Source organism: Alexandromys fortis, unplaced genomic scaffold, assembly GCF_014885135.2.
Source record: "Alexandromys fortis isolate MF-2015 unplaced genomic scaffold, M_Fortis_MF-2015_v1.1 scaffold_51, whole genome shotgun sequence".
Lineage (NCBI taxonomy): Eukaryota > Metazoa > Chordata > Mammalia > Rodentia > Cricetidae > Alexandromys > Alexandromys fortis.
In genome coordinates, this window is record NW_026067925.1 from 7,813,760 (window position 1) to 7,840,679 (window position 26,920).

The 26,920-nt window shown below is 49.8% G+C and overlaps 1 protein-coding gene across 1 annotated transcript in view; it reads left to right on the forward strand.

Annotated features, from left to right (window-relative positions):
* The first annotated feature begins 267 nt into the window (after positions 1 to 267).
* Itpkb (inositol-trisphosphate 3-kinase B) overlaps positions 268 to 26,920 on the forward strand; it is a 90,125-nt gene continuing 63,472 nt past the window's right edge. The window contains exons 1-2 of the mRNA XM_050142956.1: positions 268 to 609; positions 1,906 to 4,029. Of these exons, the coding sequence (XP_049998913.1) occupies positions 2,113 to 4,029 (1,917 nt within the window). The 5' untranslated portion in view covers positions 268 to 609; positions 1,906 to 2,112. The remainder of the gene's footprint in view (positions 610 to 1,905; positions 4,030 to 26,920) is intronic.

The following is a 26,920-nucleotide window of genomic DNA, read 5'->3' on the forward strand; positions in this document are numbered from 1 at the left end:
AAAAACAGTTTTCAAAAGTAGCTTCATAAAACTAGACTACCAGCAAACCTTGGTCGAGGGGTGGAAAATAAATCGTATATCTTTAACCCGCAGAAGTTAAAAGCCTCTCTTTTTTCTTTTTTGTTAGCTAACAATGGAAACTTTTTTTTAAAAGTGTTTCCCTCCCTCGGTCTTGCCAAGCAATAGAAAAAAAAAAAAAAGAAAAGAAAAACTTGTTCCGCTGAGTTCAACCCCAGACAGGCTCACAACTTCCTTCCTGCCTTCCTCCCCCAAACCCCCGCCTTTTTGCCTCCTCCCCCAACCCCCAACTTTTTTTTTAATCTTACATTGAACAAACACTGAAGTAGCCGGGAGCAGACGCTGACAGCAGTAGTGTCTCCTACCAAGCAAGGAGCTGCTCAGAGTCAGCCTGGCGTTGCCCACTCCGGGATCGCCTGGCCCCTGTGCCGATATATTCACCCTGTTTACACCCCACTTTTTTCGTCTTCCATAAGTTTTTGCGGAAATCCTTTGGGTGCGTTTTCTACTTTAAGTTACCTGGTCTGCCTACCGTCCTGAGTCCCCGGGGCATGTCGCTTGCACAGGACCTGGGAGTTTGAGCAATTGCAGGTAAGCGTGGCGGCTCCTTCCTGGCCCTCGCCTCTGAACCCTCTTTCCGCTCCATCTGTACTGGGGCTCCTCCGGGTGTTCCGGGGTCCGATTATAGGGCAGGGGGGAAGGCTGAGGAGACTAAGAAGAGAGTCTGATTTGGGAGAGTGGCGTGGAGTGGCGCTGGGGATAGAGGAGGCAATTCGGCTTTCCCCAAACCGCCTTCCGGGCCGCTGCGCCGCGCCGCCTCCCCGGTGCACTGCGGGCGTCTGGGGCTCGGGCTGCCGGTCGGCTCGGTTGGCGCCAGGCGAGGCTGCCCGGGATGCGCGAGGCCCTGCCCTCCGCCGCGCCGCTCCGGGCTTAGCATGTCGTATTCCGGAGGGCTGCAAATTCTCAGGCCTGCACACTAGGAAGGCTTCCGGGCTGCAGCCGTGCAAGCAAGCCTAGAGTTCCTCCGAGGGGTACGGGTCCCGGAGCCTACAGAGGCAGCTGGGTCTTCGGTAACAGGATGAGCACAGAACTGAGTAGCTGCGGGCACACACCCCTCTCACCCCCCAACACACACGCGCGCGCGCGCGCACACACACACACACACACACACACACACACGCCGCAGGGTGTGAGGGGACAGTAGAGGGCCTCCACTATTGATTCCAATACTGGATACTGCAGAGTTTTGGTCCCAGGCGCGCACGCATGCTCACATTCACAAAACAAACTTGTCTGGAGACAGGCATCAAAGTTAGCGCTGAAAAGTGCTTCGTCTGCGCCCTTCCGCACTCTCCCAGGCCTTTCACAGGCTGAGAGAGGCAGCCTCAAGTTCAGGACCAGGAAAGAAAGCGGCCCAGGTCTCGGCTCAGGTAGCGGTTTGGGGAAGGCAAGTCCGGGTCAGGCTCTTGTGACTCGGTCTATGATGTCCTGAGAGGGTGGAGCAGGGGTGCCTGTCATCCTCGACAGCCAGTGTTTGCTCTGGCCAAGGGAACCTGGCCAGCCTCGCCTAGGGACCCAGCAGTTGTACCTCCTCCCCTATCCGCGTGGCTACCGAGACTAATCTTAGAATTTGGGATTTTAAGTGTTCTATGAGCGTCTCACAAGCTGGGGGATGTGGACCACGGCCGGAAAACACGAGCAGAGGCCATTGACGCCCGACATGCCTCCTCACCGAGCATCACACACCCTGTAGGCCAAGCATCTAGGACCATCCTGTCCCCAGCATATTGGGGTCCCAGGACTCCCTCTGACTTCTGCGGGTGGCCTCTCACCACTCTCCCCTCGATGCCCTCTGGAATTCTGACTTTTCTCTTTGTGTCTCGACAGCTGCGAGATCGTTTATGGAGCTTGGGGCGGGGGCCGAGCCGGCGATTGTGCCCCGTGCCCGCCTCCTAGGCCATGCTGCTCCATCGGCGTGGGGAGCGGTGGCCGCCGGGCCTCCAGGACTAAGCCGGGAGCCGCGGGAGGAGGAGTCGCCGGCGGTGGAGCCGGACGGAGAGCCGCAGCGGCGGGCGGCGCGGCAGACCCAGTACTATGGCTGTGTACTGCTATGCCCTCAATAGCCTGGTGATCATGAACAGCACCAACGAGCTCAAGAGTGGCGGTCCCCGGCCCAGCGGCAGCGACACACCTCAGCCCTCCGGGAGGGCCGCACTGAGCCCTGGCAGCGTCTTCAGCCCTGGGAGAGGCTCCTCCTTTCTCTTCCCCCCAGCGGAGTCACTGCCGCTGGAGGAGCCCCCGAGTCCTGGGGGTTGGCTCAGCGGCCGGCGTAGGCTGAATAGTAGCAGCGGCAGCGGCGGTGGCAGCAGCAGCGGTAGCAGTAGCAGCAGTGGCGTGGGCAGTCCGAGTTGGGCTGGCCGCCTGCGAGGGGACGCGCAGCAGGTGGTGGCGGCCCGCACCCTCTCCCCACCTGGGCCAGAGGAGGCCCAAAGGAAGCTGCGGATTCTGCAGCGCGAATTGCAAAATGTGCAGGTGAACCAGAAAGTGGGCATGTTCGAGGCGCAAATCCAGGCACAGAACTCTGCCATCCAAGCGCCCCGAAGCCCGCGTTTGGGAAGGGCTCGTTCGCCCTCCCCGTGTCCCTTCCGAAGCAGCAGCCAGCCACCTGGAAGGGTCTTGGCCCAGTGTGCTCCAATTGAGGAACGGAGATCAAAGTCCTGGGGAGAGCAATGTACAGAGACCCCAGACGCCAACTCCGGGAGGAGAAGCAGGCTCAGCCTACACTCCTCGAAGGACAAGGAGGGAGTGGCTCCTCTTTTAGTTCCCGCCAGCCCGACCAGGTTAGAGACTCAGAATCCATCAGCATCATTGAGGATGGAAAGAAGCACCTTGGCCAGTCCCCGCTGTGGCTCACCCACAGCTATGGAAATTGATAAGAGGGTTGCTCCCTCACTGGAGCACTTTGGAACTAGCTTAGCATTGGCCACTAAAGTGGCAACTTCAGCCGCATCCGCGGGACCACACCCTGGACATGATTCTGTCCTCACGGAGGCAGCCTGCGAGCTCAGGGGTGTGCGCCCCAAGGAGGCCCAGATGGAGAAACCGGGGCAGTTTCTGGACAGGGAGACAGACTCAGTCCCAGAGCCTAGCCGGACCCACATTAGAGAACCCCCTGGGAGGGTAGGGAGAGAAATTCATTCTGTTGGTGGTCAGGGTTCCTGGACACCTGAAGTCGTCAAAAGGCAGGAAGAGAGGACTGTGAATGCCCAAAGGTCAGAGGCGGTGAATGACCAGAGACGGTCTAGATTGCCAGGAGACCTGGGTTCCGTAGGTCCTGAGGAGGCAGGAAATAGGATCCCAGGGATCCGAGGACCCGAGCAGACCCTGGACCTTGTAAGAGACGGGTCTTCAGCACTGGGCTTGCTTGGGGGCAACCAGGCAGCACATCCAGGGACCAGGGACACGGAGGCAGGAACTCTTTGTGATGGAATGCTGGACCCTTTACCACCTGGAGAAGTGGCAACAGATTTGAAAGAAGCCCAGTGCCTCCCTGGGAACAGGATGGGTATGCAGCCTGAGCCAAGTTTTAGGGCTTGGCCAAGTGCCATGGAGGAAGCGCCCCTGATCTGGACGTGTGACACAGGGGTACAGTTGATGGAAACTTGGGGAAGTCAGATGCATGACAGAGATGCTCACCCTAGCTGCCGAGAGATGCCCCCAGATCAGGACAAGGCCTCCTGTAAAGAGGCCTGCAGTCCCAGCAGCATCCAAGCCATCCCCGCCGTCATCATCACAGACATGGGGGCTCAGGAGGATGGGGGCTTAGACGAGATCCAAGGAAGTCCACGGGGTCCCCTGCCTCTGAGGAAGCTGTCTTCTTCCTCGGCCTCCTCCACCGGCTTCTCCTCTTCCTATGAGGACTCAGAGGAGGACATCTCCAGTGACCCTGAGCGGACGCTGGACCCCAACTCAGCCTTTTTGCATACCCTTGACCAGCAGAAGCCCAGAGTGGTGAGTGTTGCAGAATGATTTTTTTTAAAGAATTCATATACCACAACTAATATTTCTCTACAGGCGGGTTCACTGTGAGGCGGGCACAGAGGTACCAACCAAGCCCTTGTAGACCAGACAGTTGAATCTGAGTCTTTCCTACCGTACACGTCTTTAAAAAGGGTTTGAGGGAACATAATATTCACAAATGTCAACAATAACAAGCCTTCCTGGTTTCCAAAGATAGTGAACAGAACTGCCGAACGTGGCTTTCGCTTGCCGAAGCGAAACACTTAGTTTTGTGATTCATTCAGGCCGACAAGGAGATCAATCACTCAGTCTCTCCTACCAAGCAGAAATGCCAGTGATGTGATCCTGTGACGGGACCCTGACCTCTGCAGATGTGGTTGTGCTGAGTCTCAGTCACTTAAGCAGGACTTGGCAGTAACAGTGTGGTTGCCATAACTAAGGTGCATAACTAGTGTGACGTGTGAGTTAAAATGAAAACTATCTTCTGGGCCAGTAGATGTTTTCTTTTTGTAGCAGAATGTTATCTGGATAGAGTGGCCTGAGTCAGGCACACGGTGTCTCCTAAGGGGTGTGAGCTGGGACAGGTCCACTCCTGGTTCATTTTCGCATGTATGCTTGGGTTTATCACACTGACTCCTGGTCTGTCGGTGACGGTGACAGACGTTTGTTCCTACTGCGCGGTTGAGCTCACCTTTTGAGGTTGGCCTCTGTTAGAAGATGTAAGCATGGAAGCTCCCTCTTCTAAAATGAGATGGCCTTTCTCTTGCCCCTCCAGGGAGGATGGGGGGAATTTCCTAACCTGGCGTGTAGGATGTTGTAGGCTACCGTGTGGGGAAAGCTGAATGGTATTTTAGTGGGTAGACTTCTGGTTCCTTCTTGAACGTGAGGTTCCACCCATTTGTACCCCAATCACTTTCTGAGTGTTCAACACGCCTTGCTCAGAGACGTGGATTCTAAAACACGGTTCTTTTCTGCCCCCACTTCAGAAATCACAGTCTAGTTTTGAAGATCATCAATTGCTTTCCCAAAACCCTTCTGGAGATGTAGAGGCAAATTCGTATGCAAAGTCGAGTCCTAATCAGCCTGGCATTTTGTGGCCAGCGGCAGGCCTCCCCAGGTATCTTGCACCTGCTCTCAGGCACCAGCATACCACCTTTAGAGAAGGGGTGGGCAGTCTGCCTGGAGCAGACAGTGGCCACAGGGCAGATGGAAAATGCTTCTCTGCTTAGCAGTTAGAGGCCTATTAAGTAAGGAAGGGTCTTCTGCCCACCCCTCCCATTTGTTGTGAAGCCCTGGAGCTTGGCTGGCACTCCTGAGTAACTCTGGGTTGCCATCAACTTTGCTTTTGCTCTTTCTTGTGATGGCTGAGCAGCTCTCGCCGACCACTTACCAAAACAGCCCATACATCTGTGTTTGGGGAGGAAGACTTGTCTGGGAATGAATTAAAGGGAATATAAATAATAACACGTCAACAGCAACAACTTTCTTCTCCTCCTCCTTTTTTTGTTCTTCTTCTTCTTCATTCATCAGAGTAAAACCAAATGTGTCGCCAGGGAGGTAGCCTGTGTTTTCAAGTTAGGTAAGAGGTAAGAGTAAATTCTTCCAGCTTTACTGTCTGAAGCATGTGAGGCAGAGGAAGAGAGAGAGAGAGAGAGAGAGAGAGAGAGAGAGAGAGAGAGAGAGAGAGAGAGAGAGAATGAATATGAATGCATGCATTGGGCTCGGTGTGGGTAACTAACCAAGTGGAAATTATGGGATCCTAGGGACTTTTGCGCTTTGGTTGAGAGCTTGCACTGTGAGCAGAATCTCCTCCTAGACTAATTGCGATGCTAGGGGCTTATCAGGAACACCAAACCATCTGCTCGCTGCGTCAAAAAGCCTCACTCCCTGAGACTGCTATTTTGTCTGCAGGAGGCCAGACATCTTGATTGACCTGGGAGGCCCGTGGGCTGCCCTTTTGATATTCAGTAATTGACCCTCACATATGCTACTACACCACATCTGGGCACACTCACCCTTGCCCACTCTCCCTCACACACCCTCACATGCACTCACCCTCACCTTCACATTGCTCACGCACACTGACACGTGTTCACACTCGATTCCTGTCCACACTCACACCCATCCACCCTTACACATAGCTTTGAAATGGCATGTTCACACAACCCATCCCGGCCCCCAGACCCGTACTAGAACCTGAGGGTTTTTACCACTGCCCTTCTCTCCACGTGCCCTAACACATGTGTAATTGGGTGTGCAGGTGGGGTGTGACAGCATTATTGACGTCTTAAGGCTCAGACACTTGGCATTGGCCTGGAAGTAACTATCATGACTTTGTCTGCAGCAGCTTAAATTTAGGTCTGTTCACACTTCCTGTTCCCTGAGGTCTGCACAGAGCCAAATGGTACTGAGCAAGGACGGCGCTCTCTTTCTTCTTTCTCATAATGGAGACCATTTATTGTTTTACCCTCCTATATTATTCTATCCAAGACCATCTGGCAAACTGAGAGTCCAGGCAGAGAGTATGACATTATAACACAGAAGCATCTTCTTTTACAGAACATATTGGATTGGCTTGTTCCAAAATTCTCCTGTCAATAATGTGTACGTACAAAAATGAAACAAGGGGCCGACAAGATGGCTCAGCAGGTAAAGGTGTTTGCTAACAGGCTGATGACCTGAGTTTTATACCCAGAACCTATGTGGTAGAAGGAGAGAATATACTTTTGTAAGCTGTCCATGGCGCGCGCGCACACACACACACACACACACACGCATGCATGCATGTAAAAAACATAAATAAAATGTAAATAAATATAAAATATCTGGGCTGGAGAGATGGCTCAGCCATTAAATTGCTAGGCTCACAACCAAAAAAAGTATAAAAAAATTCAAAACTACGGCCTAGCATCTGTAGATTAAATAAAGAACTAAAACACCTCAGAGCTTTGCCTTCTTGATGTTTGCTACATTTAAGGGACACTGGAATTTTATTTCCTTGGTCTTTTTGGAGGGAAGAGTAGGTACTGTACTTTTGCCTCTTTTTAGTGAAAATGAACTTGGACAAATAGCAAATTTTCACCTGCTTGAGATGTGTGTGGCTTTAAGAAGCATGTAGCGATTTTATGTTTGATTATCTCGTGGTGCGCACTTTAAGTGGGAACTTTAAAGAAGAGGTTTATTTTCTTTTTTTATGTGTACATGTGTGTGTGTGTGTGTGTGTGTGTGTGTGTGTGTGTGTAAACACAGAGGAGAGTGTAGGGTTCCCTGGAGCTGGGACTGTGGGCAGTTGTCAGTTGCCTGAGTGGTGTTGAGACTGGAACGCCAGTCCTACGTGAGCAGCAAGCGCTCTCAACTACTGAGGCATTTCTCCAGCCCCTGGAAACTTCAGATGGCATGTGCTGTTTTCTGAAGATGGGCGACCCCTTTTTCTCCCTCTCAGGGACTGGGACTCCTAGATCTAGGATCCCTGGAGTCATTTCTCCGAGATTCCTGCGGTTACTCTAATTAAACACAAAACAAACAAACAAAAGCAAGATTTAAAGACAACAGGACCTGGGGCACACACCGAGGGGCCTTGGCTCTCTGGTAGCATTTTCTCTGTCTACGTTGTGCGTAGAGTCAAGGGGGACTCAAGAGGGTCGATCTCATTCCAACTTTCTGCAAATACTTAGTTCTAGACATTCAGCTCCAAACTTGGTGGGCGTGAAGCATGCCTCAGGAAGTGTGACAAAGATCCTCCGGCGAGGACCTTGGTACTGAAGTCCAAACCAGGCACCTTTAAGTGTGTGCTTTTATTGAAGCCAGTTGACTGATCAGACTGTTTTCCTAACCTCCCTTTACCAAAAGATGGGCTGTTTGTAATGTCACATTGAAAACAACAATAGCAACAAAAAACCTACCATGAGAGTGAAGTGCCGGTGCCATAACTGAAGATTTCCTTTTCTTTACTTCTTTATTTTCTTTATTGGTTTGGTTTTTGGAGAACAGGGTTTCTTTGTGTAGCCCTGGCTGTCCTGAAACTTTCTGTGGACTAGACGGGCCTCGAACTCAAAGATTCACCTGCCTCTGCCTCCTGAGTGCTGGGATTAAAGACGTGGGTCACCACCTCCCGCCCAGAGGTTTTCATTAGTAATCCCACAGATCTGAGGAACTGTGCTGTTAGGATGCCCATAGGATACGTTCAAGCTACAGATAAAAAGAAACCGCTCAGATGTGAAGTTTCAAAGCGGAGGCTTTGCTGACACGGAGCCAAGAAGTCCCTGCAAAGCGCTGTCATATCAGAGACCAAAGCATTCCGCCAGGTTTAGTAGATCAGAAGGGAGACGGGTTGAGAGCATTTAAGCTCTTCAGAAATGCATTTTGAGACATACCTTGTCTTTAAGTTTTAGTAAGGACTGAGTAAGCCTGTCAGCCTTTGACTGCAGAGAACTGGATCTCGAGTCTGACATAAGACATCCTCGGAACTCTGTGTGTGAGAGCTGATCTGCTACCCAGTGGCTTTCTGTCTTTGTCGGCTTGCTGAATGTTGTTACAGATTAGATTAATTTTATATGGTTTATTTAAATTCCTAGGAGCATTGATAACATCATTTAGGCTTGTTTTATTTTGTCTGGTTCTAACTTAGTCACTTGAAGGTAGGTTTTTTTTTTTTTAATTTAATGGAAAGAATGTTATCTTGTGGGAAGACTCCTGTAGATTTCAGATAACCAATAGGTGAATCAAGATGATCTCAGGAATTCTTCTGCATTACCTTGGGAAGCCAGGTGTTCCTACGTCTGTACTCTCCACACACCCGCTGCTATACCAGCACCCCAGGCTGCTACAGAAGGATTTCCAGTATGAAACCAGCCTGGACTGGATAACGGGCCCCTATCTCAAAAACAAGCAAATGCACTAATTACTGTGGTCACATTATCAGTGTGGAGGAATCTAGTGTTTGGGTAGGCGAGGACAGCTTGGTATTGAAGATCTGGACATTGTGAGCTCCAGCTCCACGGCAAATATGATTTGTTGTGGTGTGTGTGTGTGCGCGTGTCCGTATCCTTTTTTCCTCATAAATCAGGAGGAGGCATTGTTTCCTACCAACTGTAAACTCTGGTTTTATGAAAAGCTCTCTAGATTGTCACCTGCCCTTTGGGGGTATTACAGGACCACGAGAGTGTCATATGGTCATATACGGTCATCTCACTGAACCAGCTGAGTCTGGGTCTACAAGTGGGGCTACCACATCACGGGGTCTGGAAGAATCGGCTACCTTGGTCTCATGGTCCCAACCGTCAGCCTTGACTGGTATGTTTCTGTCACAGGCCTTAAGCTGGGAGCCTCCCATTACCTCGTCATCTTCTCACTGAACATCCTCCCTCCATCCCATGAGCCCCCTCCTCCATCTCATCTTTCTGCCGGGCACAGTAGCGCTAACCCGTTTTCCAGGAGAACCGTTAGCTAGAACTGTTAATACAACAACTTAAGTCTCCTCAGCTGGAAGACAAGACACATAAGCTTATGTGATCTCATTTTATGTTTTTATATTAAAAGTAGCAAAATGTTTTCTCCTTGCTCTATGATGAACATTGTCTACATTTCCGGAACACTGTACAGTTGGAGAACTTAAAGAGTTCATTTCCTCCAGTGGTCACCTCTTACAGATGGAGATGCGTGGCTGGTACATGTTCAGTATTGCCATAGGACCCATGTTCACATTCTTCTCACGTAGCTTCTTACATGCGTAGGTTCCTTACTCGCCTTCTGAGATCCAACCAAGCATTTAAGATCATTTTTAAGGGCCATTGAGATGGCTCAGTGGGTAAAGGCACTTGCTGTGCAAGCCTGATGACCTGGGTTCAATCCCTGGGACCTTCATAAAGGCAGAAGGAGAGAACTGAATGTACACAGTTGTCAGCTGACCTCCACATGCATGCTGTGCTCCACACGCACACTCATACACATCATGCAAATGCATACAATAACAATAATGCAATAGCATGAAAAATAAACTATTTGTTAAATGATGGAGGTAGGGAGAAAAAGGGTGTCCAATATTATCCATAGAAGAAGTGTTGAACTGGCTTTAAAAAAACTCATGAAGGGAAAATAAACAGAGTGAAGGCAAGCCCGTTGATGATTCCATTGGCCTTGACACTTCAGGGATGAGCAAACTAGACTTGGGTTTAAGAGGCCTGGATTGAAATCACAGCCCGTGCATGGTCTGCAAACCACTGGAGAACTAGCAAGAGTCAGTGTGGCCTCACGAAGCGGAGAAAGTCCTGCGCTACAGCGTTGAGTACCTTGTGTGATGTCACAGAATGGTGGCTCAATACAGAAGTGGCCGCTTTGTTGGAAGATTGTGAGCACTGGAGAGGCAGGGGGAAGCCCTGGGTTCTGTGGAAGAAAGCCTGCAGCAGCTGCAAGTCCACTCTCAACCACCACAGTCCCGTGGAATGATTTGCCTCCTGCTGAAAGGCTGTAGTCGAATTTGTTTTCCCAAGACCAGAATTCCCCAGCTGCTGTGCTTCACTGACTGCTTGGGGTAGGGCTGGTCTTAGCTTCCACCGCGGTCTCTAGTGCTCATGAGCAGGCTTTGGGCATTTCTCTGAAGGTCTGGGCTCAAAGAGAAGAGCTGTAGAGCTTGGTCCACAACGCCTGCCCTACATAAGTGTGAAGGACTGAGGCCAGTCGGCTTGACATGTGTGTGGAGAACTGTTTAGGGGGAGATTCCTCTGCTGCTTCCTGCATAAAGGCAGGAACTTCCAGGGTTTGTGCAGTGAGCACTGGTATAGGATATACGTTTCTTCAGTCAGCAACACTCTGAGATGTTTCACAATAATTCTGAGAAGAATTCGCCAGCAGAGATCCCATCTTTTCCCCTTATTGAGATTTGTTGGGACAGGTCATTCATTTGATATTTTGTGATAGAAACCCACGCTACAAATGGTAATCTCTCCAGAACACTTGCCAAGACAACGTAATTTTTTTTCTTGAAATTTTTATTTTTCTCATTTTAGACGAGTTATTGAGTTTTCTAAGTAACTGGCAGGGGGTATAGCTCACTGACAGTGCTTGCCTTGCATGCTAAAAGTCCTGGGTTCCAGCCAGGTGGTGGTGCACGCCTTTAATCCCAGAACTATGGAGGCAGAGGCAGGTGGATCTCTGTGAGTTCGAGGCCAGCCTGGTTTCAGACAGTTCCAGGATAGGCTCCAATGCTTCACAGAGAAACCATGTCTCAAAAAACCAATAAGTAAATAATCCTGGCTTCTGAAAGGAAGGAAAGAAAGAAAAAAAAAAAAGAAAAGTGGAGTTGGTGATACGACCCAGCCAGTAAAGACGCTTGCCTCCCAACAACGCAATGCCTACCTGAGTTTAATCCCTGAACTGTGAAAAGGTCTAAGAGAGAACTGACTTCATAAAGCTGTCCTCTGACCTCCACATGTGTGCCACGACATGTGCGTGCATATATATACACACATACATATACATATACACACATACATATATGTGTATATATATAAAAACATTAAAATGAAAATAGGAAAAGGGAGTTTTAGAAATAACCAAAAGTAGGAGTTTTGTAGGAGAGGAGCAGCAGAACTAAGCTCTGTGATGCCCCCACGCAGTGATGCCAAGAAGGGAAGTTAGGACTTCAAGCATGCTAGGCAAGCACTCAACCGCTGGGCTAGGCCTGCAGACCTTCAAATTATTTTAAAAATGTTTTCGAGGCAAAGCCTCACTAAGTTGCCCAGGCCGGCTTCGGACTCCATTTATAGTCCAGGTAGATCTTGAATCTGAGATCCCCTTATCTCAGTTTCCTGAGTAGCTGGGATTATAGGCCTGAACTATAATGCATTATACATGGCCAGCACTAGGGAGGCCTGGCTACTATTCATTCTTGTGTATGATGTCATCTGGGGTGAGAGGAGGCTGTGTTGTTCTTTCCCCACCTCTGGATGAGTAGGAACTGGTTCAGGCATGCCGGGTAGAGGCTAACTGTCATCATCTCCCTGGAGGCTCGTGAAGGTCGCTGTTAGCCTGTTAATCTTTCGTTTTACGCTTGCGGTAAGATTTGGATAGAAAGGGAAAATGCAGTGATACAGAATGACAAGCAGAGACGTGGAGATTATTTCCGCTGACCTCTGACCAAGATTAGGGCTGGCCTAACCCAGAGAAGATACGTGTTGATGCAGTGCAGGGAGCTGGCCCTCTGAAGGGACTGTCGCCTTGCTGACTTTGTAAAATTGGTGTGGTCCTGAGGCATCATGGGAGGGCATACATGAGGTGCTTTTGCCCTCCGTGTTGGGCTTTGAGTGTAGTCCCTCTTATTCACTGCTTTAAAGGTTCTCTGCCTCCTGTTCCCGCTCCCCCAACCCATTTAATCAGATTGAATAAATGATCATATTGCTTCCCAACAAGCCACACTGTGCACCAGTGGGGAAGGTTCAGCCCGTTTCAGTGGGGGTGGGGGATATATGTGAGTGTTTGCGTGGATGTGGCTGTAGGGGGCGTGAGTGATCCCTGGTGCCTGGCCACCTACCCAACTCAATATACAATCTCTCTTGGTATACTGTGAGCTAGTTCGTGGGACCTGGGCAATCACAAGGGAGGTCACTGCACATTCCCCCCCCCACACTCCTACCCCCAGGCAGTTCTTAGCAAGGGTTTTTCCGATTTCTGCTGACATTCTTTCCAGGCTCAGTTCAATTTGTTTTCCTCCTTGCTATGGCGATTGATGACGGGCGTTGTGAAATGTATAATTGGGCAGGATCGCCTCTAAGTGTTTCTTCCTCAGTTCTGTGGGAGCTGGTGTTTGTCTTGTCCCCTGCTGATGCGCGTGGGTACTCTCCTCTCATGAGGTGGCCATTCAAGCGACAGACTTAGTAACACAGGGCTCCCCAACTGTGGGGACAGGGTGCTGGCCCGGTGGAGAGGAACAAGAGAGTATCACTTTTGTAATTCTTATCTCACCTGAATCTGGTAGCAGGAAGCTGGAGAAAGGCCTGTGTGTGACTGTGACTTACACAGTTTAATCTCTTAACAATGCCACATGGAAAATCCAACTGCCTGCCAGTGGGTTAAGAAATGGCCGGGAGATTTTTGTCAGGGTCAAATAATCCTGAGACGCAGATCACTGAGCGAAGGGTAGGGAAAGCACGCTGGGGTTGTGGACAAGCTGGAAGGACGGGAGGGCACGGTTACGGCTTGGGAAACTGAGGCACAACGTGACTTGAGTAAATCATCTCGAGGTGATGGAAACATCTCCCCTTTTCTTGTTCGGTTGGTTTTTGAGATGGTGTCATAGCGCCGGCTGGTCCCCCTTCCTCCACCTCCCAAGTGCTGGGATTACAGGTGTGAACCATGGCATCCCTGCCGCTGCTTCCCCTCCTCTTCTCCTTTCTCTTGTCATCTTAGCCATCACAGCAGGATCCTAGTGCATCCTGTCTTGCTGACTCCAAGCAATTTGGAGGAGCCCTGCCAGAGGTCTTCTGAGACCCTTTCTGAGCGTGCCCTAGGACTGGTTGGGAAAACCGGAAACTTTAGTGACTTCTGACTTCAAGGAGAGTATATTCTTTCCTTCCTAAATTCATTTTAATTTTGATGTGACTGTTAAAGTGATCCCAAAAGAGGGATGGACAAAAACAAACAAACAAACAAACAAAAACAAAACAAAACAAAAAAAAAACCCTGAGTGTGGTGGCGCACGCCTTTAATCCCAGCACTCAGGAGGCAGAGGCAGGTGGATCTCTGTGAGTTCGAGATCAGCCTGGTCTACAGGGCAAGTTCCAGGACAGCCAGGACTGTCACACAGAGACCACCAAACCAAACAAATATGAGGGCTGGACCAGGGCAATCAGTAAGATAGTGTTGAGGCGTTCTTGCCTCTGTGTCCCTCAGCGAGAATTTGCAAGGCTATGACAGAGACCCTCCTGTCCACAGCAGGGCTGATTCTGACATGAACATAGGAGGGAGCAAGGGCTAAAGAATGAGTGGCTGTCCTGGGGGACACCCTCATGCCTCTTCAGCTGGATTACCGTCTCCTTCTGCCTGAGTGGCCATCCTGGCCAGAATCACCAGGCTGTACTGCTTCCTCAGGCTGTGGTTTGCTCATCAGTGGGCCAGAAACATCGCAGGCACAGCAGAAGGTTGTAGCAAGTGAGGAATCACAAAGTCGGAGGTCTACCAGGACTGGACTGAGTCGGTGAGGGGGTGGGGGGAGGGACTGTGCTCTGCTTAGGTTGGAGGGTGCTTAGGTAGCAGCTATGTTTCAGCCTTGTCCTGGTTGACTTGGCAATGGCTTGAAAATTGAAAGAAAGAAATTCAGGCTTGAGTTTCAGTTTTTGTTTTTCAAGACAGGGTTTCTCTGTGTGACAGTCCTGGCTGTCCTGGAACTCGCTCTGTAAACCAGGCTGGCCTCGAACTCAGAGAGACCTGCTTGCCTCTGCCTCCCAAGTGCTGGGATTTAAAGTGTGGCTTGAGTTTTCACAGTGGCTATTTGATGCTGTGCTGGGTGCCTTGTCTTGGGTTGTATCTGGCAACTTCTGCCTCTCTTCTCATGGAGCTGGGCCTCCTGTCTGGTGGCTGCCCAAACAGTTGGCATTTACGTGGCATTTCCGCCTACTGGTACCCGTGCTGAAGAGAATGATTTGATTGATGTTGCCTCTGTCTTTGGGGATCTGGCCTCTGATACACGCTGATGCCAACATACATGCCTGTGATTTGCAAAACTGCAGAACAAGTTGTATTGCCATTGGCTAAGCACATTCATTAAGTATGAGTTAATAAATAATGAATTGGTGTGGGCGTGTGAAACTCAGGAGGTTTGGTATGTGGTGTGGAACGGAGTCGAGGAGTTGGATTTGGACAGCCGCCGTTGGGTGCAGCGCGTAGGGTAAAGGGCTGATGATTTTGCTGCCTCTGTTGGAAGTCTCAAGCAGAGATTGTCCCAGTATTCAAAGGCTCTGTGAAGCCCGCTTTGCACCGCTCTGGCCTCTGCCTTTCCCAGGGCATCCTAAATTGCAGAGGTTTTTTTTTTTTTTTTTTTTTTTTTTTTTGGCATTCGCCACAGGATGGGATGGTGGAATGAGATCAAAACCCAGCTGGGTGGACTGGAGAGAAACGGACCAAGCTGGAGGCTACCAGCTCACTTCTAAGTCACAGGCAGGTCTGCGGGGACCCTTGAAGACTCTGTATGAGCCTGGGTCCTGTGGTGGCAAGTTCTATCCCAGTGGCACAGGCTAATGGCCCCACAGTGGGCGCCTCTGCTACACTCCTGCCATGACTGGGATGCATAGTGGGTGTGGTAGTTCCTTTTCCCCTTGACTGTGACACGGGACAGACACTTGTGATGTTAACCCTTAGGAGGTCAATAGAGCCTTGTCCGGAGGCACTGGACTCACTGTCTGGGCGCAGCGTGTCTCAGACCTACCTTGCTCCAGGCTCCTTCAGTCACAGGCAGGATGGAAGGGTTCGTGTCCTAGAGGAAGGAGACCATGAAAGAGCTGGTTACCATTACAGGGAGGTAATTAGTTTTCATTTCAAGTACAAGCCTTACGGAGCAGCATCTGGGATCCTGTTTACCTTGCGGTATTACCCAGTACATTAGCAGACATCTCTGACAGTTCTCTGCCTCCTGCAGTGTGCTGGTTTCTCTGAGAAGCTACATGAAGTTGCATAGGGCTGGGCCTGGAATGGGGCTCAGTGGCGAAGTGCTTACTTCTTACTGATGATCTAGCCTGATCTACATTTCCTGGTCTGTAACTGTTGACCTCAAATACCAAGGTACTTTGAGATGCCAGGAGGGTCTTCTGGAAGTTTAGGTGGTGAACCTTAAGGACCCACAGGTTAACTTGAAGGGGCAGGGCCCCTGAATGGTCCCGCTGGCGGATTGCTGGAACAAAACTCTGACTGTAGTTGGGCATGTGTGACCCTAATTTTGGAAAGATTTTTAGGAACCTTAGTAAAGAATTCATTGTGACCTTGGAATGTGAGCCGTGAATATAGGTTTAAAAAGCCAATGGTGGGCTGGGGAGATGACTCCGATGCTGAGATGCCTTCCTTATGAGCATAAGTACAAGAATTTGATCCCCAGTGCTCAGTCAAGAAGCCAGGCATGATGATGGAATCCCAGGGCTGGGGAGGCAGAGTCAGGTAGATCTCCGGTCAGGGATTGTAGGCCAGCCAGTCTAGCCAAATTGGTGAGCACCAAGTCAAGTGACAGACTGTCTCAAACAACAAGGTGTAAGGCACCTGGGGAGGATACCCAAGGTTGTCCTCTGGCCTCCACATGTGTACTTGCACACACACACACACACACAAACACACACATGCATGCACATACACACAGGCATGAACACACACACACTGACGCATAGAGAAGGGACTCAGGCAACTTGGATTTGTAGTATTTCTTATGAAACTCATCGGGAGTCATAGTTTTCCTGCACATTTTATGTGAAATAACCACCAACCAGCACTGAAGATGCTCAACAGCCTTAGGATGCACACTGCCAACGAAGACGATAGCAACTGTTTGTTAGGAGTAGGTTTTGTTTGTCAGCACACTGCATGAATTGCTTTGCTTGTTTTTTTTTTTTTGCAAATGTGTTTTATCCTTCCTCCTCTTGGGCCAGGATGAGACGGCTGTCAGTCTCAAGCTTACAGCTGGGGTTTGAACTCACTTGTAGCTCCTGGATATTTGCTGTTTTTTCTGTTGTCCAGAGGCAGTCACCTGAAGATTGTGCAGGAGAGCGCTGTGTCACTTCTAGCCAGTGGGCTTTGGGAGGACCTGGTCTCAGGTGTACTGGACGCGGGGAGACGGGCGGAGTGCTGGGAGATGTTTGAGAGAACTGGAGCTGATTGTTGATTAGGTAATACTCTATCTGAGGAAAGAAAAACAGTGTTTTCATGGCTGTTCCCAGCAGCATTCGAGTCCGGTTCAGGATCAGTTTTCTATTCCTGGAGGTGGAACTGAGGAGGACTTTTCCTTCCGAATGAATGTGTCTTTGTTTGATAGGAACTCAGTGGATGCAGCTGTATCAAAGGTGAGCTGGGGAAGCTCCCTTGCGGCCTCCAGGTGATGGGAAGGAGAAGATGGCAGGAGCAGGCCATTGCTCCTGACTGCTCAGACAAAGCCAGGCTTGGAGTGGTTGACAGTGGCATCTCCTGGTACTAGTGGACAGAGGACGGCAGATCTGTCCTCAAGCTCTGTGTGTGTGTGTGTGTGTGTGTGTGCGTGTGTGTGTGCGTGTGTAGGATTTCCACAGGTATAGAGGACAGACCTGTAAAGACATGGTGTACATGGGTCTCTTTATTGCATGAAACTTCCCGGACACTGTTAAATGCAGCACCCAGGCATTCTGAAACAAGGGGATCCTTGACCCTGACCCTCTTGAGTGAGTTGGGTAAACCCTGCCTGGATAGGGGCCCAGGCTTCTGTAGCTGATTGCTTTGGGGTTCCTTACTCACCTGAAGAGGTGTTTGAAGCGAACTCCAGGAACACCCTGACTCCTCTTAGAGGCCAAGGAGAATAGCGGTTGCCTCCATGTGAGCACTGGCCATTGGGGACTGTAGGTGACCGGTCCTGGGGTACAGTCAGTCTGGGTGGAGTGGTGACAGACTCTCGGGGATTCCTGCTTGAAGTTGGCTCACTCAAGCTCGGTCGTTATTCCTCTTCCAGGTGTTGGATTGTTTCCCCAAAAAGCTGCCATGAATATTGGTATGCATCTTTTGTGTGAGCATGGTCCCGTTTCTCCACAGTAAGGGCCCTGAAGATCACTGGCATCTGTGTGTGGTATTTACTTAGGTTTGGTTTTTAAAAATTGTTTCATATTTTTTGGCTTACTTATTTGATTTCAAGAAACTGCCAGACTGCCTTCCAGAAGGGCCGACTCATTTTATGCTCTCTCAACACTGTGGGCGATGATGTTTCTCCACATCCTGGCCAGCATTTGGCATTGTTACTCTTTTAAATACTAGCCACTCTGACAGGTACCCTTTTGTTTGTAAATATTTATTTATTTGGGGGTGGTGGGAATTGAACTTAGGATCCATGCATGCTAGGTAGTTGCTCTACCACTGAGCTACCCTTCATTGTGCTTTTAATTTGTTTACCCCAATGGCTTGTGTGATAAAATACCCTTTTATGCATGGTTTAATGCATCTTTCTAGTAAATGATCCAGCTTTTGAAAAAATTGCATGATGAGGTCAGTGGCCTAGTGCTTTCCTCGTACGTGTGAGGCCCTGGGCTTCATCTATACACAGGAGTTCTGTGGAAACAGCAATGTGTCCAAAGTCTTGGGCCCCAGTGTGAGTTCTGCCTCTCAGGGATGCCACTGCGGGTGCCTTGCTGCTCTTACCATCTTCTAACTGCAAAACGGAAGACTGCTGATTGGTAGGCACGCTTGGCGGTAGCTGGAATGTGCAGGCAGCCAGAGTGGCCGTCCAGCCCCTGAATCCATCCTGTCCCACCCTGTCTCCACAGGACCCCTCCCAGGCTGACTCAGGTGTTGTATTTAAGGAAAGTTGTCTGTGGATTGTTGGGCCTGAAACAAGAAACAAAGAAGATGTAGAATTGTCTCCTCAAGGCCACCATTGACTTAGGCTCCCTCTGGGTCTCTCTGGAAAAACAAAGTTCCTCCCCCTACAGCCCCCCTCCCTCCCTCCCTCCACGCATCCCCCCCCCCGAAAGAAAAAAGCAAAGGAAAGGGAGACGCAGCATCTAGAAAAGAATCTTGGTGTGTGTTCCCCAACCCATCCTGCTTCCACGTGCCTTCCTGTGGTATATATGGGCCTTCTTTTTCTGCAGTTTCCTTTGCTCTGACAGAGTGCGTCCCTTCAAAGCCCAGCTCCGTGTGGAGGAGCAGGCCCCATTCTGGGAAAAGCCCATTTCTGCCAATTGTTCTTCCCTTTGGGTCCCTACAGCCTGGCCCTGCTCTTTGGATTCAGTTTTGTGATTTAATTGTGCTCAGGGGTCTAGAAATGCTTCTCCTTTATTTTAATGTTATGAAGAAATAAATGGACTAGTAATTTAGGAGTATTAGTAACATCTGCTGGCGACTAAAGTAATTCTTTTTGACAGCAGCCGTGAGTTTCTGGGCTGTCACCTTATTCTTAGGGTTCTGTCAGCCTGAGCACCATCTAGAGGGCTTGAATCTGTCGGGAAGCAGGGGAGATGCCGTGTGTGTGTGTGTGTGTGTGTGTGTGTGTGTGTGATGTGTGTACACACTTAAGAATGTGTTTGTCTTTGTTTGTGTGGCAAGTGATGTAGTAGCCTTTGAGTGTGTTAAATAAAGCAAGCACCCTTAGACCAGATTCCGATGAATCCTGAGAGATGAGAAGGCATGCTGTTGTTCCTTAGTATAGGATGTGAAAACCCTCCCTCGGTGACTTTATGTTCAGTTGTTTGTCCCAAAGAAAGGATCGTGTTTTTCGTGAGCTTAAGGGTTTTTAGAAAATGAGCAGAGGGGTCTCATAGGTATTCTTAGAGCCTCAGCAGGAGACTTTCAGGAGGACGGATGCCCGCTGACCATCCATGCACCCCAAAGGACCACCAACACGCTTTGGTGGTCAGGGGGTTGGGTCCAAGTCTAGATGTGTAAATGAACAGATGATGATCTGGTTCTGAGTATTTTTCTGATTTGATACATTTGGAGAAGCTGGGGCTGGTTTGAAGTTGTCCATGAGATTTTTTTTTCTTTAATTAAAAATCTCTCTTGGTTTATTTGTCATTCAGATTAAAGTAGATGTTTGTGTTCTTTTAATCCTAAAACCACAGCACTTATCTGCAAGCACTCTGACTCAAATCCCTTCTTCTAGATGGCCTTGGTATTTGCAGAACTTGAATTCTTCTAGATGATGGGTGAGTGTGTTTATCTTCTTCTGTCCCCAGGGATCCAACCCAGGGTCCCGTGCGTGCCAGGCAAGCTCTCTACCAAGTGAGCTACAGAACCCGCACTGTCTTCTGGGTCTTAAAATGTTCTGGTTTGGGGTTTCAGTGCTCTGGTTTGTACTAGTAAGAAATGTATCAAAAGCAGCAGAGATCATGTTAACTGGAATGCCTGCGCTCTCTCTCTCTCTCTCGCTCTCTCTCTCTCTCTCTGACATGGTTTTATCTACTCGTTACAATGAGCTAGCACTCAGAAGGTGGTGAAGTAGTTGAAATAACACTTGATCTGCACAAGCCCAGACCTAACGCATACCGGGAGTTAGGGCTAGGTCCACTGGAACGTGCATGTCGGTGGCAGAGGACACATTACAGTACTTGACACCTATTATGTATCTATCACGTGGCAGGTGGTCCATGAGAAGTTAAGTGGCGTGCCTGAAATTACAGCGATATAAGAGTCAGGACATGACCTCAAACACTCCTATTCTAGAATCGAGTTTCTCAACCTTGGCACCATCAGCGTTTGCAGCCAGCTAATTTGCTGTTGCTGTGGGAGAGACGCTGTAGGATATTTGGCAGCATTCTTGTCAACCCAAACGGCCCCTAAAGCTGGGTGCCATGGCACTCGCCTGCCTTTCAAGCAACTCAAGAGGCTGAAGCAGGAGGACCGTTTGTGTCCGCAAGTTCAGCATGTGTGGCACGGTGAGACCTTGTCTCTACAGTCAAAGGCTCAGGTATTTCTAGGTATCTCTGAAGGGATAGTGGCCTTCGTCAAGAGATGCGATTGCAGAGCTTCCTCATGTAACCATTACTTTGTCCAGTTTCCCAGAGAAGGGAGCATCCATCCCATAAGTGTGTTTGTAGAGATGTGGCCAGATTTCAGTTGGAAACAGGGGACAGATCCCAACCCTATCTAAGGCCGTGAGGGTGCTGATTGATTTGAATTTTGAAAGCATTAACCCGGCTGTAGACAAGGGGGTGGGGTGTGCAGACAAGGACTCCCACGCAGGGAAACACCACAAACATGAGAGAAGAAGGCAGGCTTGTGGGGGTGATGGGGAGTTTGCTCTGGGCTCTTCTTCACGCCTCTGTTGTTGCTTTTCTCGTTTTCCTCTCCCGGCAATGGGATTCCTGTTTAAGATCAAGGTGAGCTAACTACGTTGCAGTAACAGCGACTCCCCATCCAGCTGCTGGAAGCAGCAAAGCTTCCTTCCTTGCTGGTGCTACAGATACGACCCGTGTGTGGGCTCTGCTACCTCTTGTCCTTGCATAGGCCTGGGTTCACGATGTGGATCGCTGTGGCAAAGGGAATGAGCCTGGTATGTCACCCACTGAGTTGTGAAAGCTGCAGCCCAGGGATGTGCCACGCCACTTCTGCTCACGTTCAGCTAGTTAAGCATGTCTCATGTCGTCATCCCGCGGAGGAGCCAAGGAATAGAGCCCTACTCTGTGCCCAGAAGAACTGGAAATATTTGAGAATTTAGGTGAAAGGCTAGAGCTTTGGAGGCGAATGCTTGTTTGTTTGTTTGTTTGTTTTTGTAAGTCCAGCCTATAGGTGGGCGATTAGTTGGTGAGGTAGGTCATTGTTCAGGACGTTAGAAGTCAACTAAACACCAGAGTACACTCTTTGACTATTCATGTGGTAGGAGGAGCAGCCTGAAAGCCAGAGCCCGGGGTCGAGGGAATGACACCCCCTTAACGTGTGTCTCAGAAGACACACCCAACAGTCACTGAGATGAGTCCAGAAAACACAGGCACAGTCCTCTCTCCTCACTAAAAGCTCCTTCAGGCCACAACTTTGCCCCAAGCCCTGGGGTGGGGAGATAGGAAACTGGCTGCCGCGGATCTAAAATGGGATGGGACCGGAAACCTATGACCAGGGCAAAGTCCTTGTCACGCCTGACAGAGGGGCATGGAGGTCTTAGAAAAACAGATAAAAATAGCCGCTGATTGCCACTTCCCTGCCCCAAAGCGTTTTCTCCAAACCTGATTCCACTGTTTCTGAGCTGTGGAGTGGGCACGAAGTATGGGGTTGGGGTGGGCACTGGCGCCCACTAACCAGACAAAAGTGGTCAGTCTGGAGATTGGGGCAGGGACAGGACCGAGGTGGGGAGATGGCTCCAAAGAGCTAGCTGGGTCCAGGACTTCTCACCTCTGTGTCTTATGGGAGCCTCTGTGTATGAGCTGTTATATATGTGCACGTATGTGCACATGCAGCTTATAAATATATGTGACACATATGAATATATATCTATATATACATATGTGGTATATGTTCATGTGTGTATATGGGTGTGCATATATATGAATGTGGGTATGTTTGTATGTACACATGTATGCCTATATTTATAGCATGTACCATTTGTATGTGTCTATGTGAGGGTATATATGTGTGTGTGTGGAGATATATATATATATATGGATATGTAATTATATATGGTGTGTATTTTGTATGTCTGTTATAGATAACTTTCTTTGGGTATGGCATGATGAACATGCAGTTTATAAATATATACAGCACATATGAATATATGTAGATATGAGCAGGGATGTGGTGAACCCGCAGAGAGCTTGGTCTGTGACCCGTGAACAAATGGTATTGATAATGGGACTGTAACACTCCCTAGTAAAAGGAGGGGAGAGAGCGGCTAGACTCCAGGGGGACTTTAGTTCTCCCTCCTTCACGTGGTCTTGGAGGCGTTACAGCATAGAGGAGGAGAGATGAACTGGAGATGAAGGCGGCCTTGGTGAAGTCGTCACCTCCCTGTGCTGAAATCGGACTTCTCTGAGAGGTGGGAATTTGAGTCACCCACTCTCCTGTAAGTAACCCCTCACCCATGCCCCTGAAAAGCAGCCTTGTAGACTCATTAGTTCACAGCAGGTTGGGTGGCATCATCGCTCTGGTCTATTGCTGGTTCCCTGTCTGGGGTAATTGCACCGTTGCTCACCTTCAGCCCAGGAGACGCCCCACAGCGGCATGGCGGTGTATGCATATGTTACGGCAGCTGCGTATATCGTACATATGTGTGTGTGCTGCTTTGTATATGTGTGCACCTGTGGTTGTGTATATATGTCTGAGTGTATATAACTGTGTGTGGACAGTTAGCTTTGTGCCCGTGTGTGGTGTGTTCACTTAGGCACCCAAGGGAGGGTGTGATAGGTGCTGGGCCAGATGAGCATCACTGTCCTGAGTGGCAGCTGCCTGACTTGGGTCACCTGCAACTTCCTCTTCCTCGGGCAGATGCTCCTGGGCACTCGGTGATGGCTCTGACACACTAACATTTTCAGACTCTCTCCCACATCGCTCTTTTCTTGCCAGAGGGTGGTGAGGCTTCCATGAACGGGTTCTCCTGAGCAGGTTCCCATGGCCTGGTCACTCCAGGACTGGCAGGAGCCCCAAGAGTTCAGAGCCCAGAACAGGCAGGCGGGCTTGAGTAAGGCCCAGTCTGAGGAGTGTCAGGCCAGGCAGCTCCCCTCTTCCCAGTGGGTTCTCCCTGCCCCATGACCGCCATGCCTTCCACACTTTGGTTTTCTCGGTGTGAGATGAGCATACTGCATGCAGCTCTGCAGACGGTGTTTGCAAATGTGCATACTGCATGCAGCTCTGCAGACGGTGTTTGCAAATGTCTGGGCTCTGGAGATTACAGCATAGGAAGCCTGGCAGGAAGACGCATGCAGCCTGGGCTTTCTTTGCCTTTTTCAGTTGCCTGCCTTGAGGGAGTGGTTGCTCACACCTGCTCCCCCTTCACTCTGCTTCGGATTAAGGCAAAGAAGGCAAGAGCAAGAAGGCTGTGTGCCTGGTGGGGTCAGGAAGCCCTGGAAAAGGCTCTAGGCTGCTGGGGGCTGGGGCAGCAGGCTTTGAGAAAGGGTTGTCTTTTGAACAGGCCCTACTGTGATGGGAGGGAGCCGGTTCAGCCTGTTGCCCATGCCCTGAGGTTTCCGGAAGACACAGGTGCTATATATAAAACCACAGAGTTACCTCTGCCTTGCGAAGTTTCCATTTCCACCCTCTGGGTTACTGCACAATGCTGGGGAGGAGGCTTCCTGAGTCTCCCCTGGAGCTTAGGGGCCAGACCAGGGATGCATTCTGTGAGCAGAAAACCTTTCCCCAAGGAGACCCCCCCCTGAGGAACAGACTGGAGAAGAGGGAGAACTCAGGGGTGCAAGAAAATTACACCTCTCTCCCCTCACACAGCTCACGCCTGGAGCCGTGGACCTCTGAGGAGGGCGTGGGCAGCACTCCTAAGGAATTCTGCCCAGCCTTTGGCATCTCCGTGACAAAATGATGGGAGGGCCGGATGGGTAGGTTAAAAGTTAAGCTTCTTTTACCTGAAGTTTTCTTGGGTGGTTTTGCCAAAGGGAGCTTGACTGACATTTTGGGTAGGATAGGTCTTACACTTTCAAACCATTTGCTGCTTCTCTCTCTCTCTCTCTCTCTCTCTCTCTCTCTCTCTCTCTCCTCTCTCTCTTGCACACCCTCCCTCCCATACACACACACCACATACACGCACGCACGCATGCATGCACACGCCAGGTCTGGGCACTGGTTAATATCCATTGCCAGGAATTAGCTCCCTTTGGTAAAACCTCAAGCAGACAGAAGCCAGAGTGGAAGGACCTGGGGAAGGAAATGGGCACAGGGCAGACCTTGAAATATCTTGTGCAGGCATCGGGCAGGGCGTTGGCCTAATGTCTTGAAGTGATAAAGCTGCTCTTTAATCCTCAATGAGTTGGAGAATCTTCATGTTTGTTTGTTTGTTTTTCTGTTCTTTCTTCATCTTAACAAGCATTATTCCCTCTGGCATGGCCCTCTTGGCTGTGTGGTGATGGAGTTGTCCAGGCCCCGTGTTCTCAGGAGCTTTGTGCTCTCACCCTTGGGGCTGAGTACGCTGTGTTTGGAGACTTCTTACTAATTGGTCTTTAAGTTTGTGCTTCATCAATGAGGGACAGGGCTGGTGCCCTTGATATACCAAGGCAGGGTTTAGCTGGCAGAGACACAAAGAAGGCCACTCGGTAGAGTCCAGCGTTTCGCTTGCTCCAGATTCCGATACAAGGCTCATCTGGGTGTGAAGTACGATGACTTTGGGTACCGCTTCTCCGCTGGTGAGCTAATGGGTAGTGAAGACCTGTGCCTGGCTGGCGCTTGGTGGGAAAGGACTTGTATGGAGACTTTGAGTCAAGGGGCTTTCTCTGCTTGCGGTGTGGTGAGGATCTGCACTGTTGGAGACCACCTGAGGATGAGGATGGTGATGAAGAGCAAATAAGAAACCGTACATTGAGGGGTCGGGGAGGGACTGTGAGAGAGATGTTTTGGAACATCTCGTAGCACTTTCTCCTGCTTCTTAGTCAGGAGGTACTTTCTTTTTGCGCTGGGCCCTGAAAATTATATAGACACCCCAGCTTGACTCCTTCTGGCCCGTAATTTCTGTCTAGTCTCCCCTCCTGCTTCTAGAAACAAACAAACAAACAAACAAGAATCCATCTAAAAAATATTGCTGAGATCAAGGACACTCCATTTCTTGTCTCTTTTCTATCCTTCTGAAGGTCCCTGTGACCAGTTCCACCCCAAACTTTAGAAGTTATCCAGTCTGAGGAGAGGAGACAGATTCATCTGTCTCTGTGCTGTGAGTCAATTTTGTGGCTTGTCGGTCATGAAGTTCCCTGCCAGGGAACTAATTCTTTGCAAACACTTACTACATCCCCAGTTCTGGGCTAGCGTTTGGCTCTGGGCAGGACCAATTAGAGATACAAGACAGGAACCATAAAGCAGAGTTCCAGGAAATGAGGTTCCAAGCTTGCAGTCAGCTTTATTTAAGGGCTTGTTTGCAAGCAGAGAGACAGGGCTGCACCAGACAAGTTAAACATTGTCCCTGGCCCCAAGGGGATCATGCTGTAGGACAGGACATGGCCTGGTGCAGAAACATGACCACAGATAAGGTGAGTCTGTAGACAGTTGTCACAATCATGACACTCTGTCCACTGCTGCTTTACACCATGGGACCGGAATCATGGGTGTTTCACACTAGACACTCAGGCTGGGGGGTTACAGTTCATCTTGTTCATTGCAAGCTCTCATGGAAGGAGCATAGCTGTCAGGAGCCATTTGTGCCCTTCCCCCAACCTCCCACCTCATAGTTTCCAGTCCTCTCAGGACCATGGTAACGCCTGCCCTACCCATACATTTTAAGCCCTGCCATTTTTTGTTTGTTACTATAAAATTCGAATCAGACATTCCCAGACCGATGAGATATCCCAAGAGGCCAGACAGACACTGGCTGTCCTCCTACGGTCAGGCTAGTCACACCCAGAACAACTCAGACAGTTACTGGACAAGGGAGACCATCTCTGTGTCTGATATGTGGCAGAGATCTTTGGTAGAGGAAGTGTCCTGTATGGGACATACCTACTTTTCGTCAGCTGTCTGGAATTCAAGCATAGCTGGACAACCTGTTCTGTTTCGGCAGCTGTTGTGAAATGGGTGAATCCAGAAAGGACAGAGCTGGTGACTCAGAGGGTTCTGAAGGACCCTAGGAAAGGGTCAGATGTGGGGACTCAGTTACTGTGACTGCTAACTGCTAGCTGTAGTCTGGTGGTGTACCCAGACCTGGGCATAGCTCCTGGGATGGATGTGCCAGGGCCTTTTCTTCCTCTCCTACCCTTGGCTTGCCCCAAGATGGGACAAAGTGAGGGTCCTGTCACAACCTTGACCTAGGGCTGACCAGGCCCACCAGGCCTCCCTCAGAAAGCTGCTCCTGTTTCCCGATTGACTAGTGGCAAATTGCAACTCTCTTGGCTCAAACAATAAGAAAACGTCTCCTCTCATCTTAGTTAGTCCCGACACAGGTACCTCCAGTATCAGGTAATTTATTAGCAAAGTTCATTGTTCAGCCCTGTATCCTTTCCAACTCTTTCTTGTACCCGCGGTGTGTTGTCTTCTGTCCATCGATGGTCATAGGGTGATTGCTGCAGGTCTTGATGTCTGATTGGGGACTTGACAGCCTCCCACT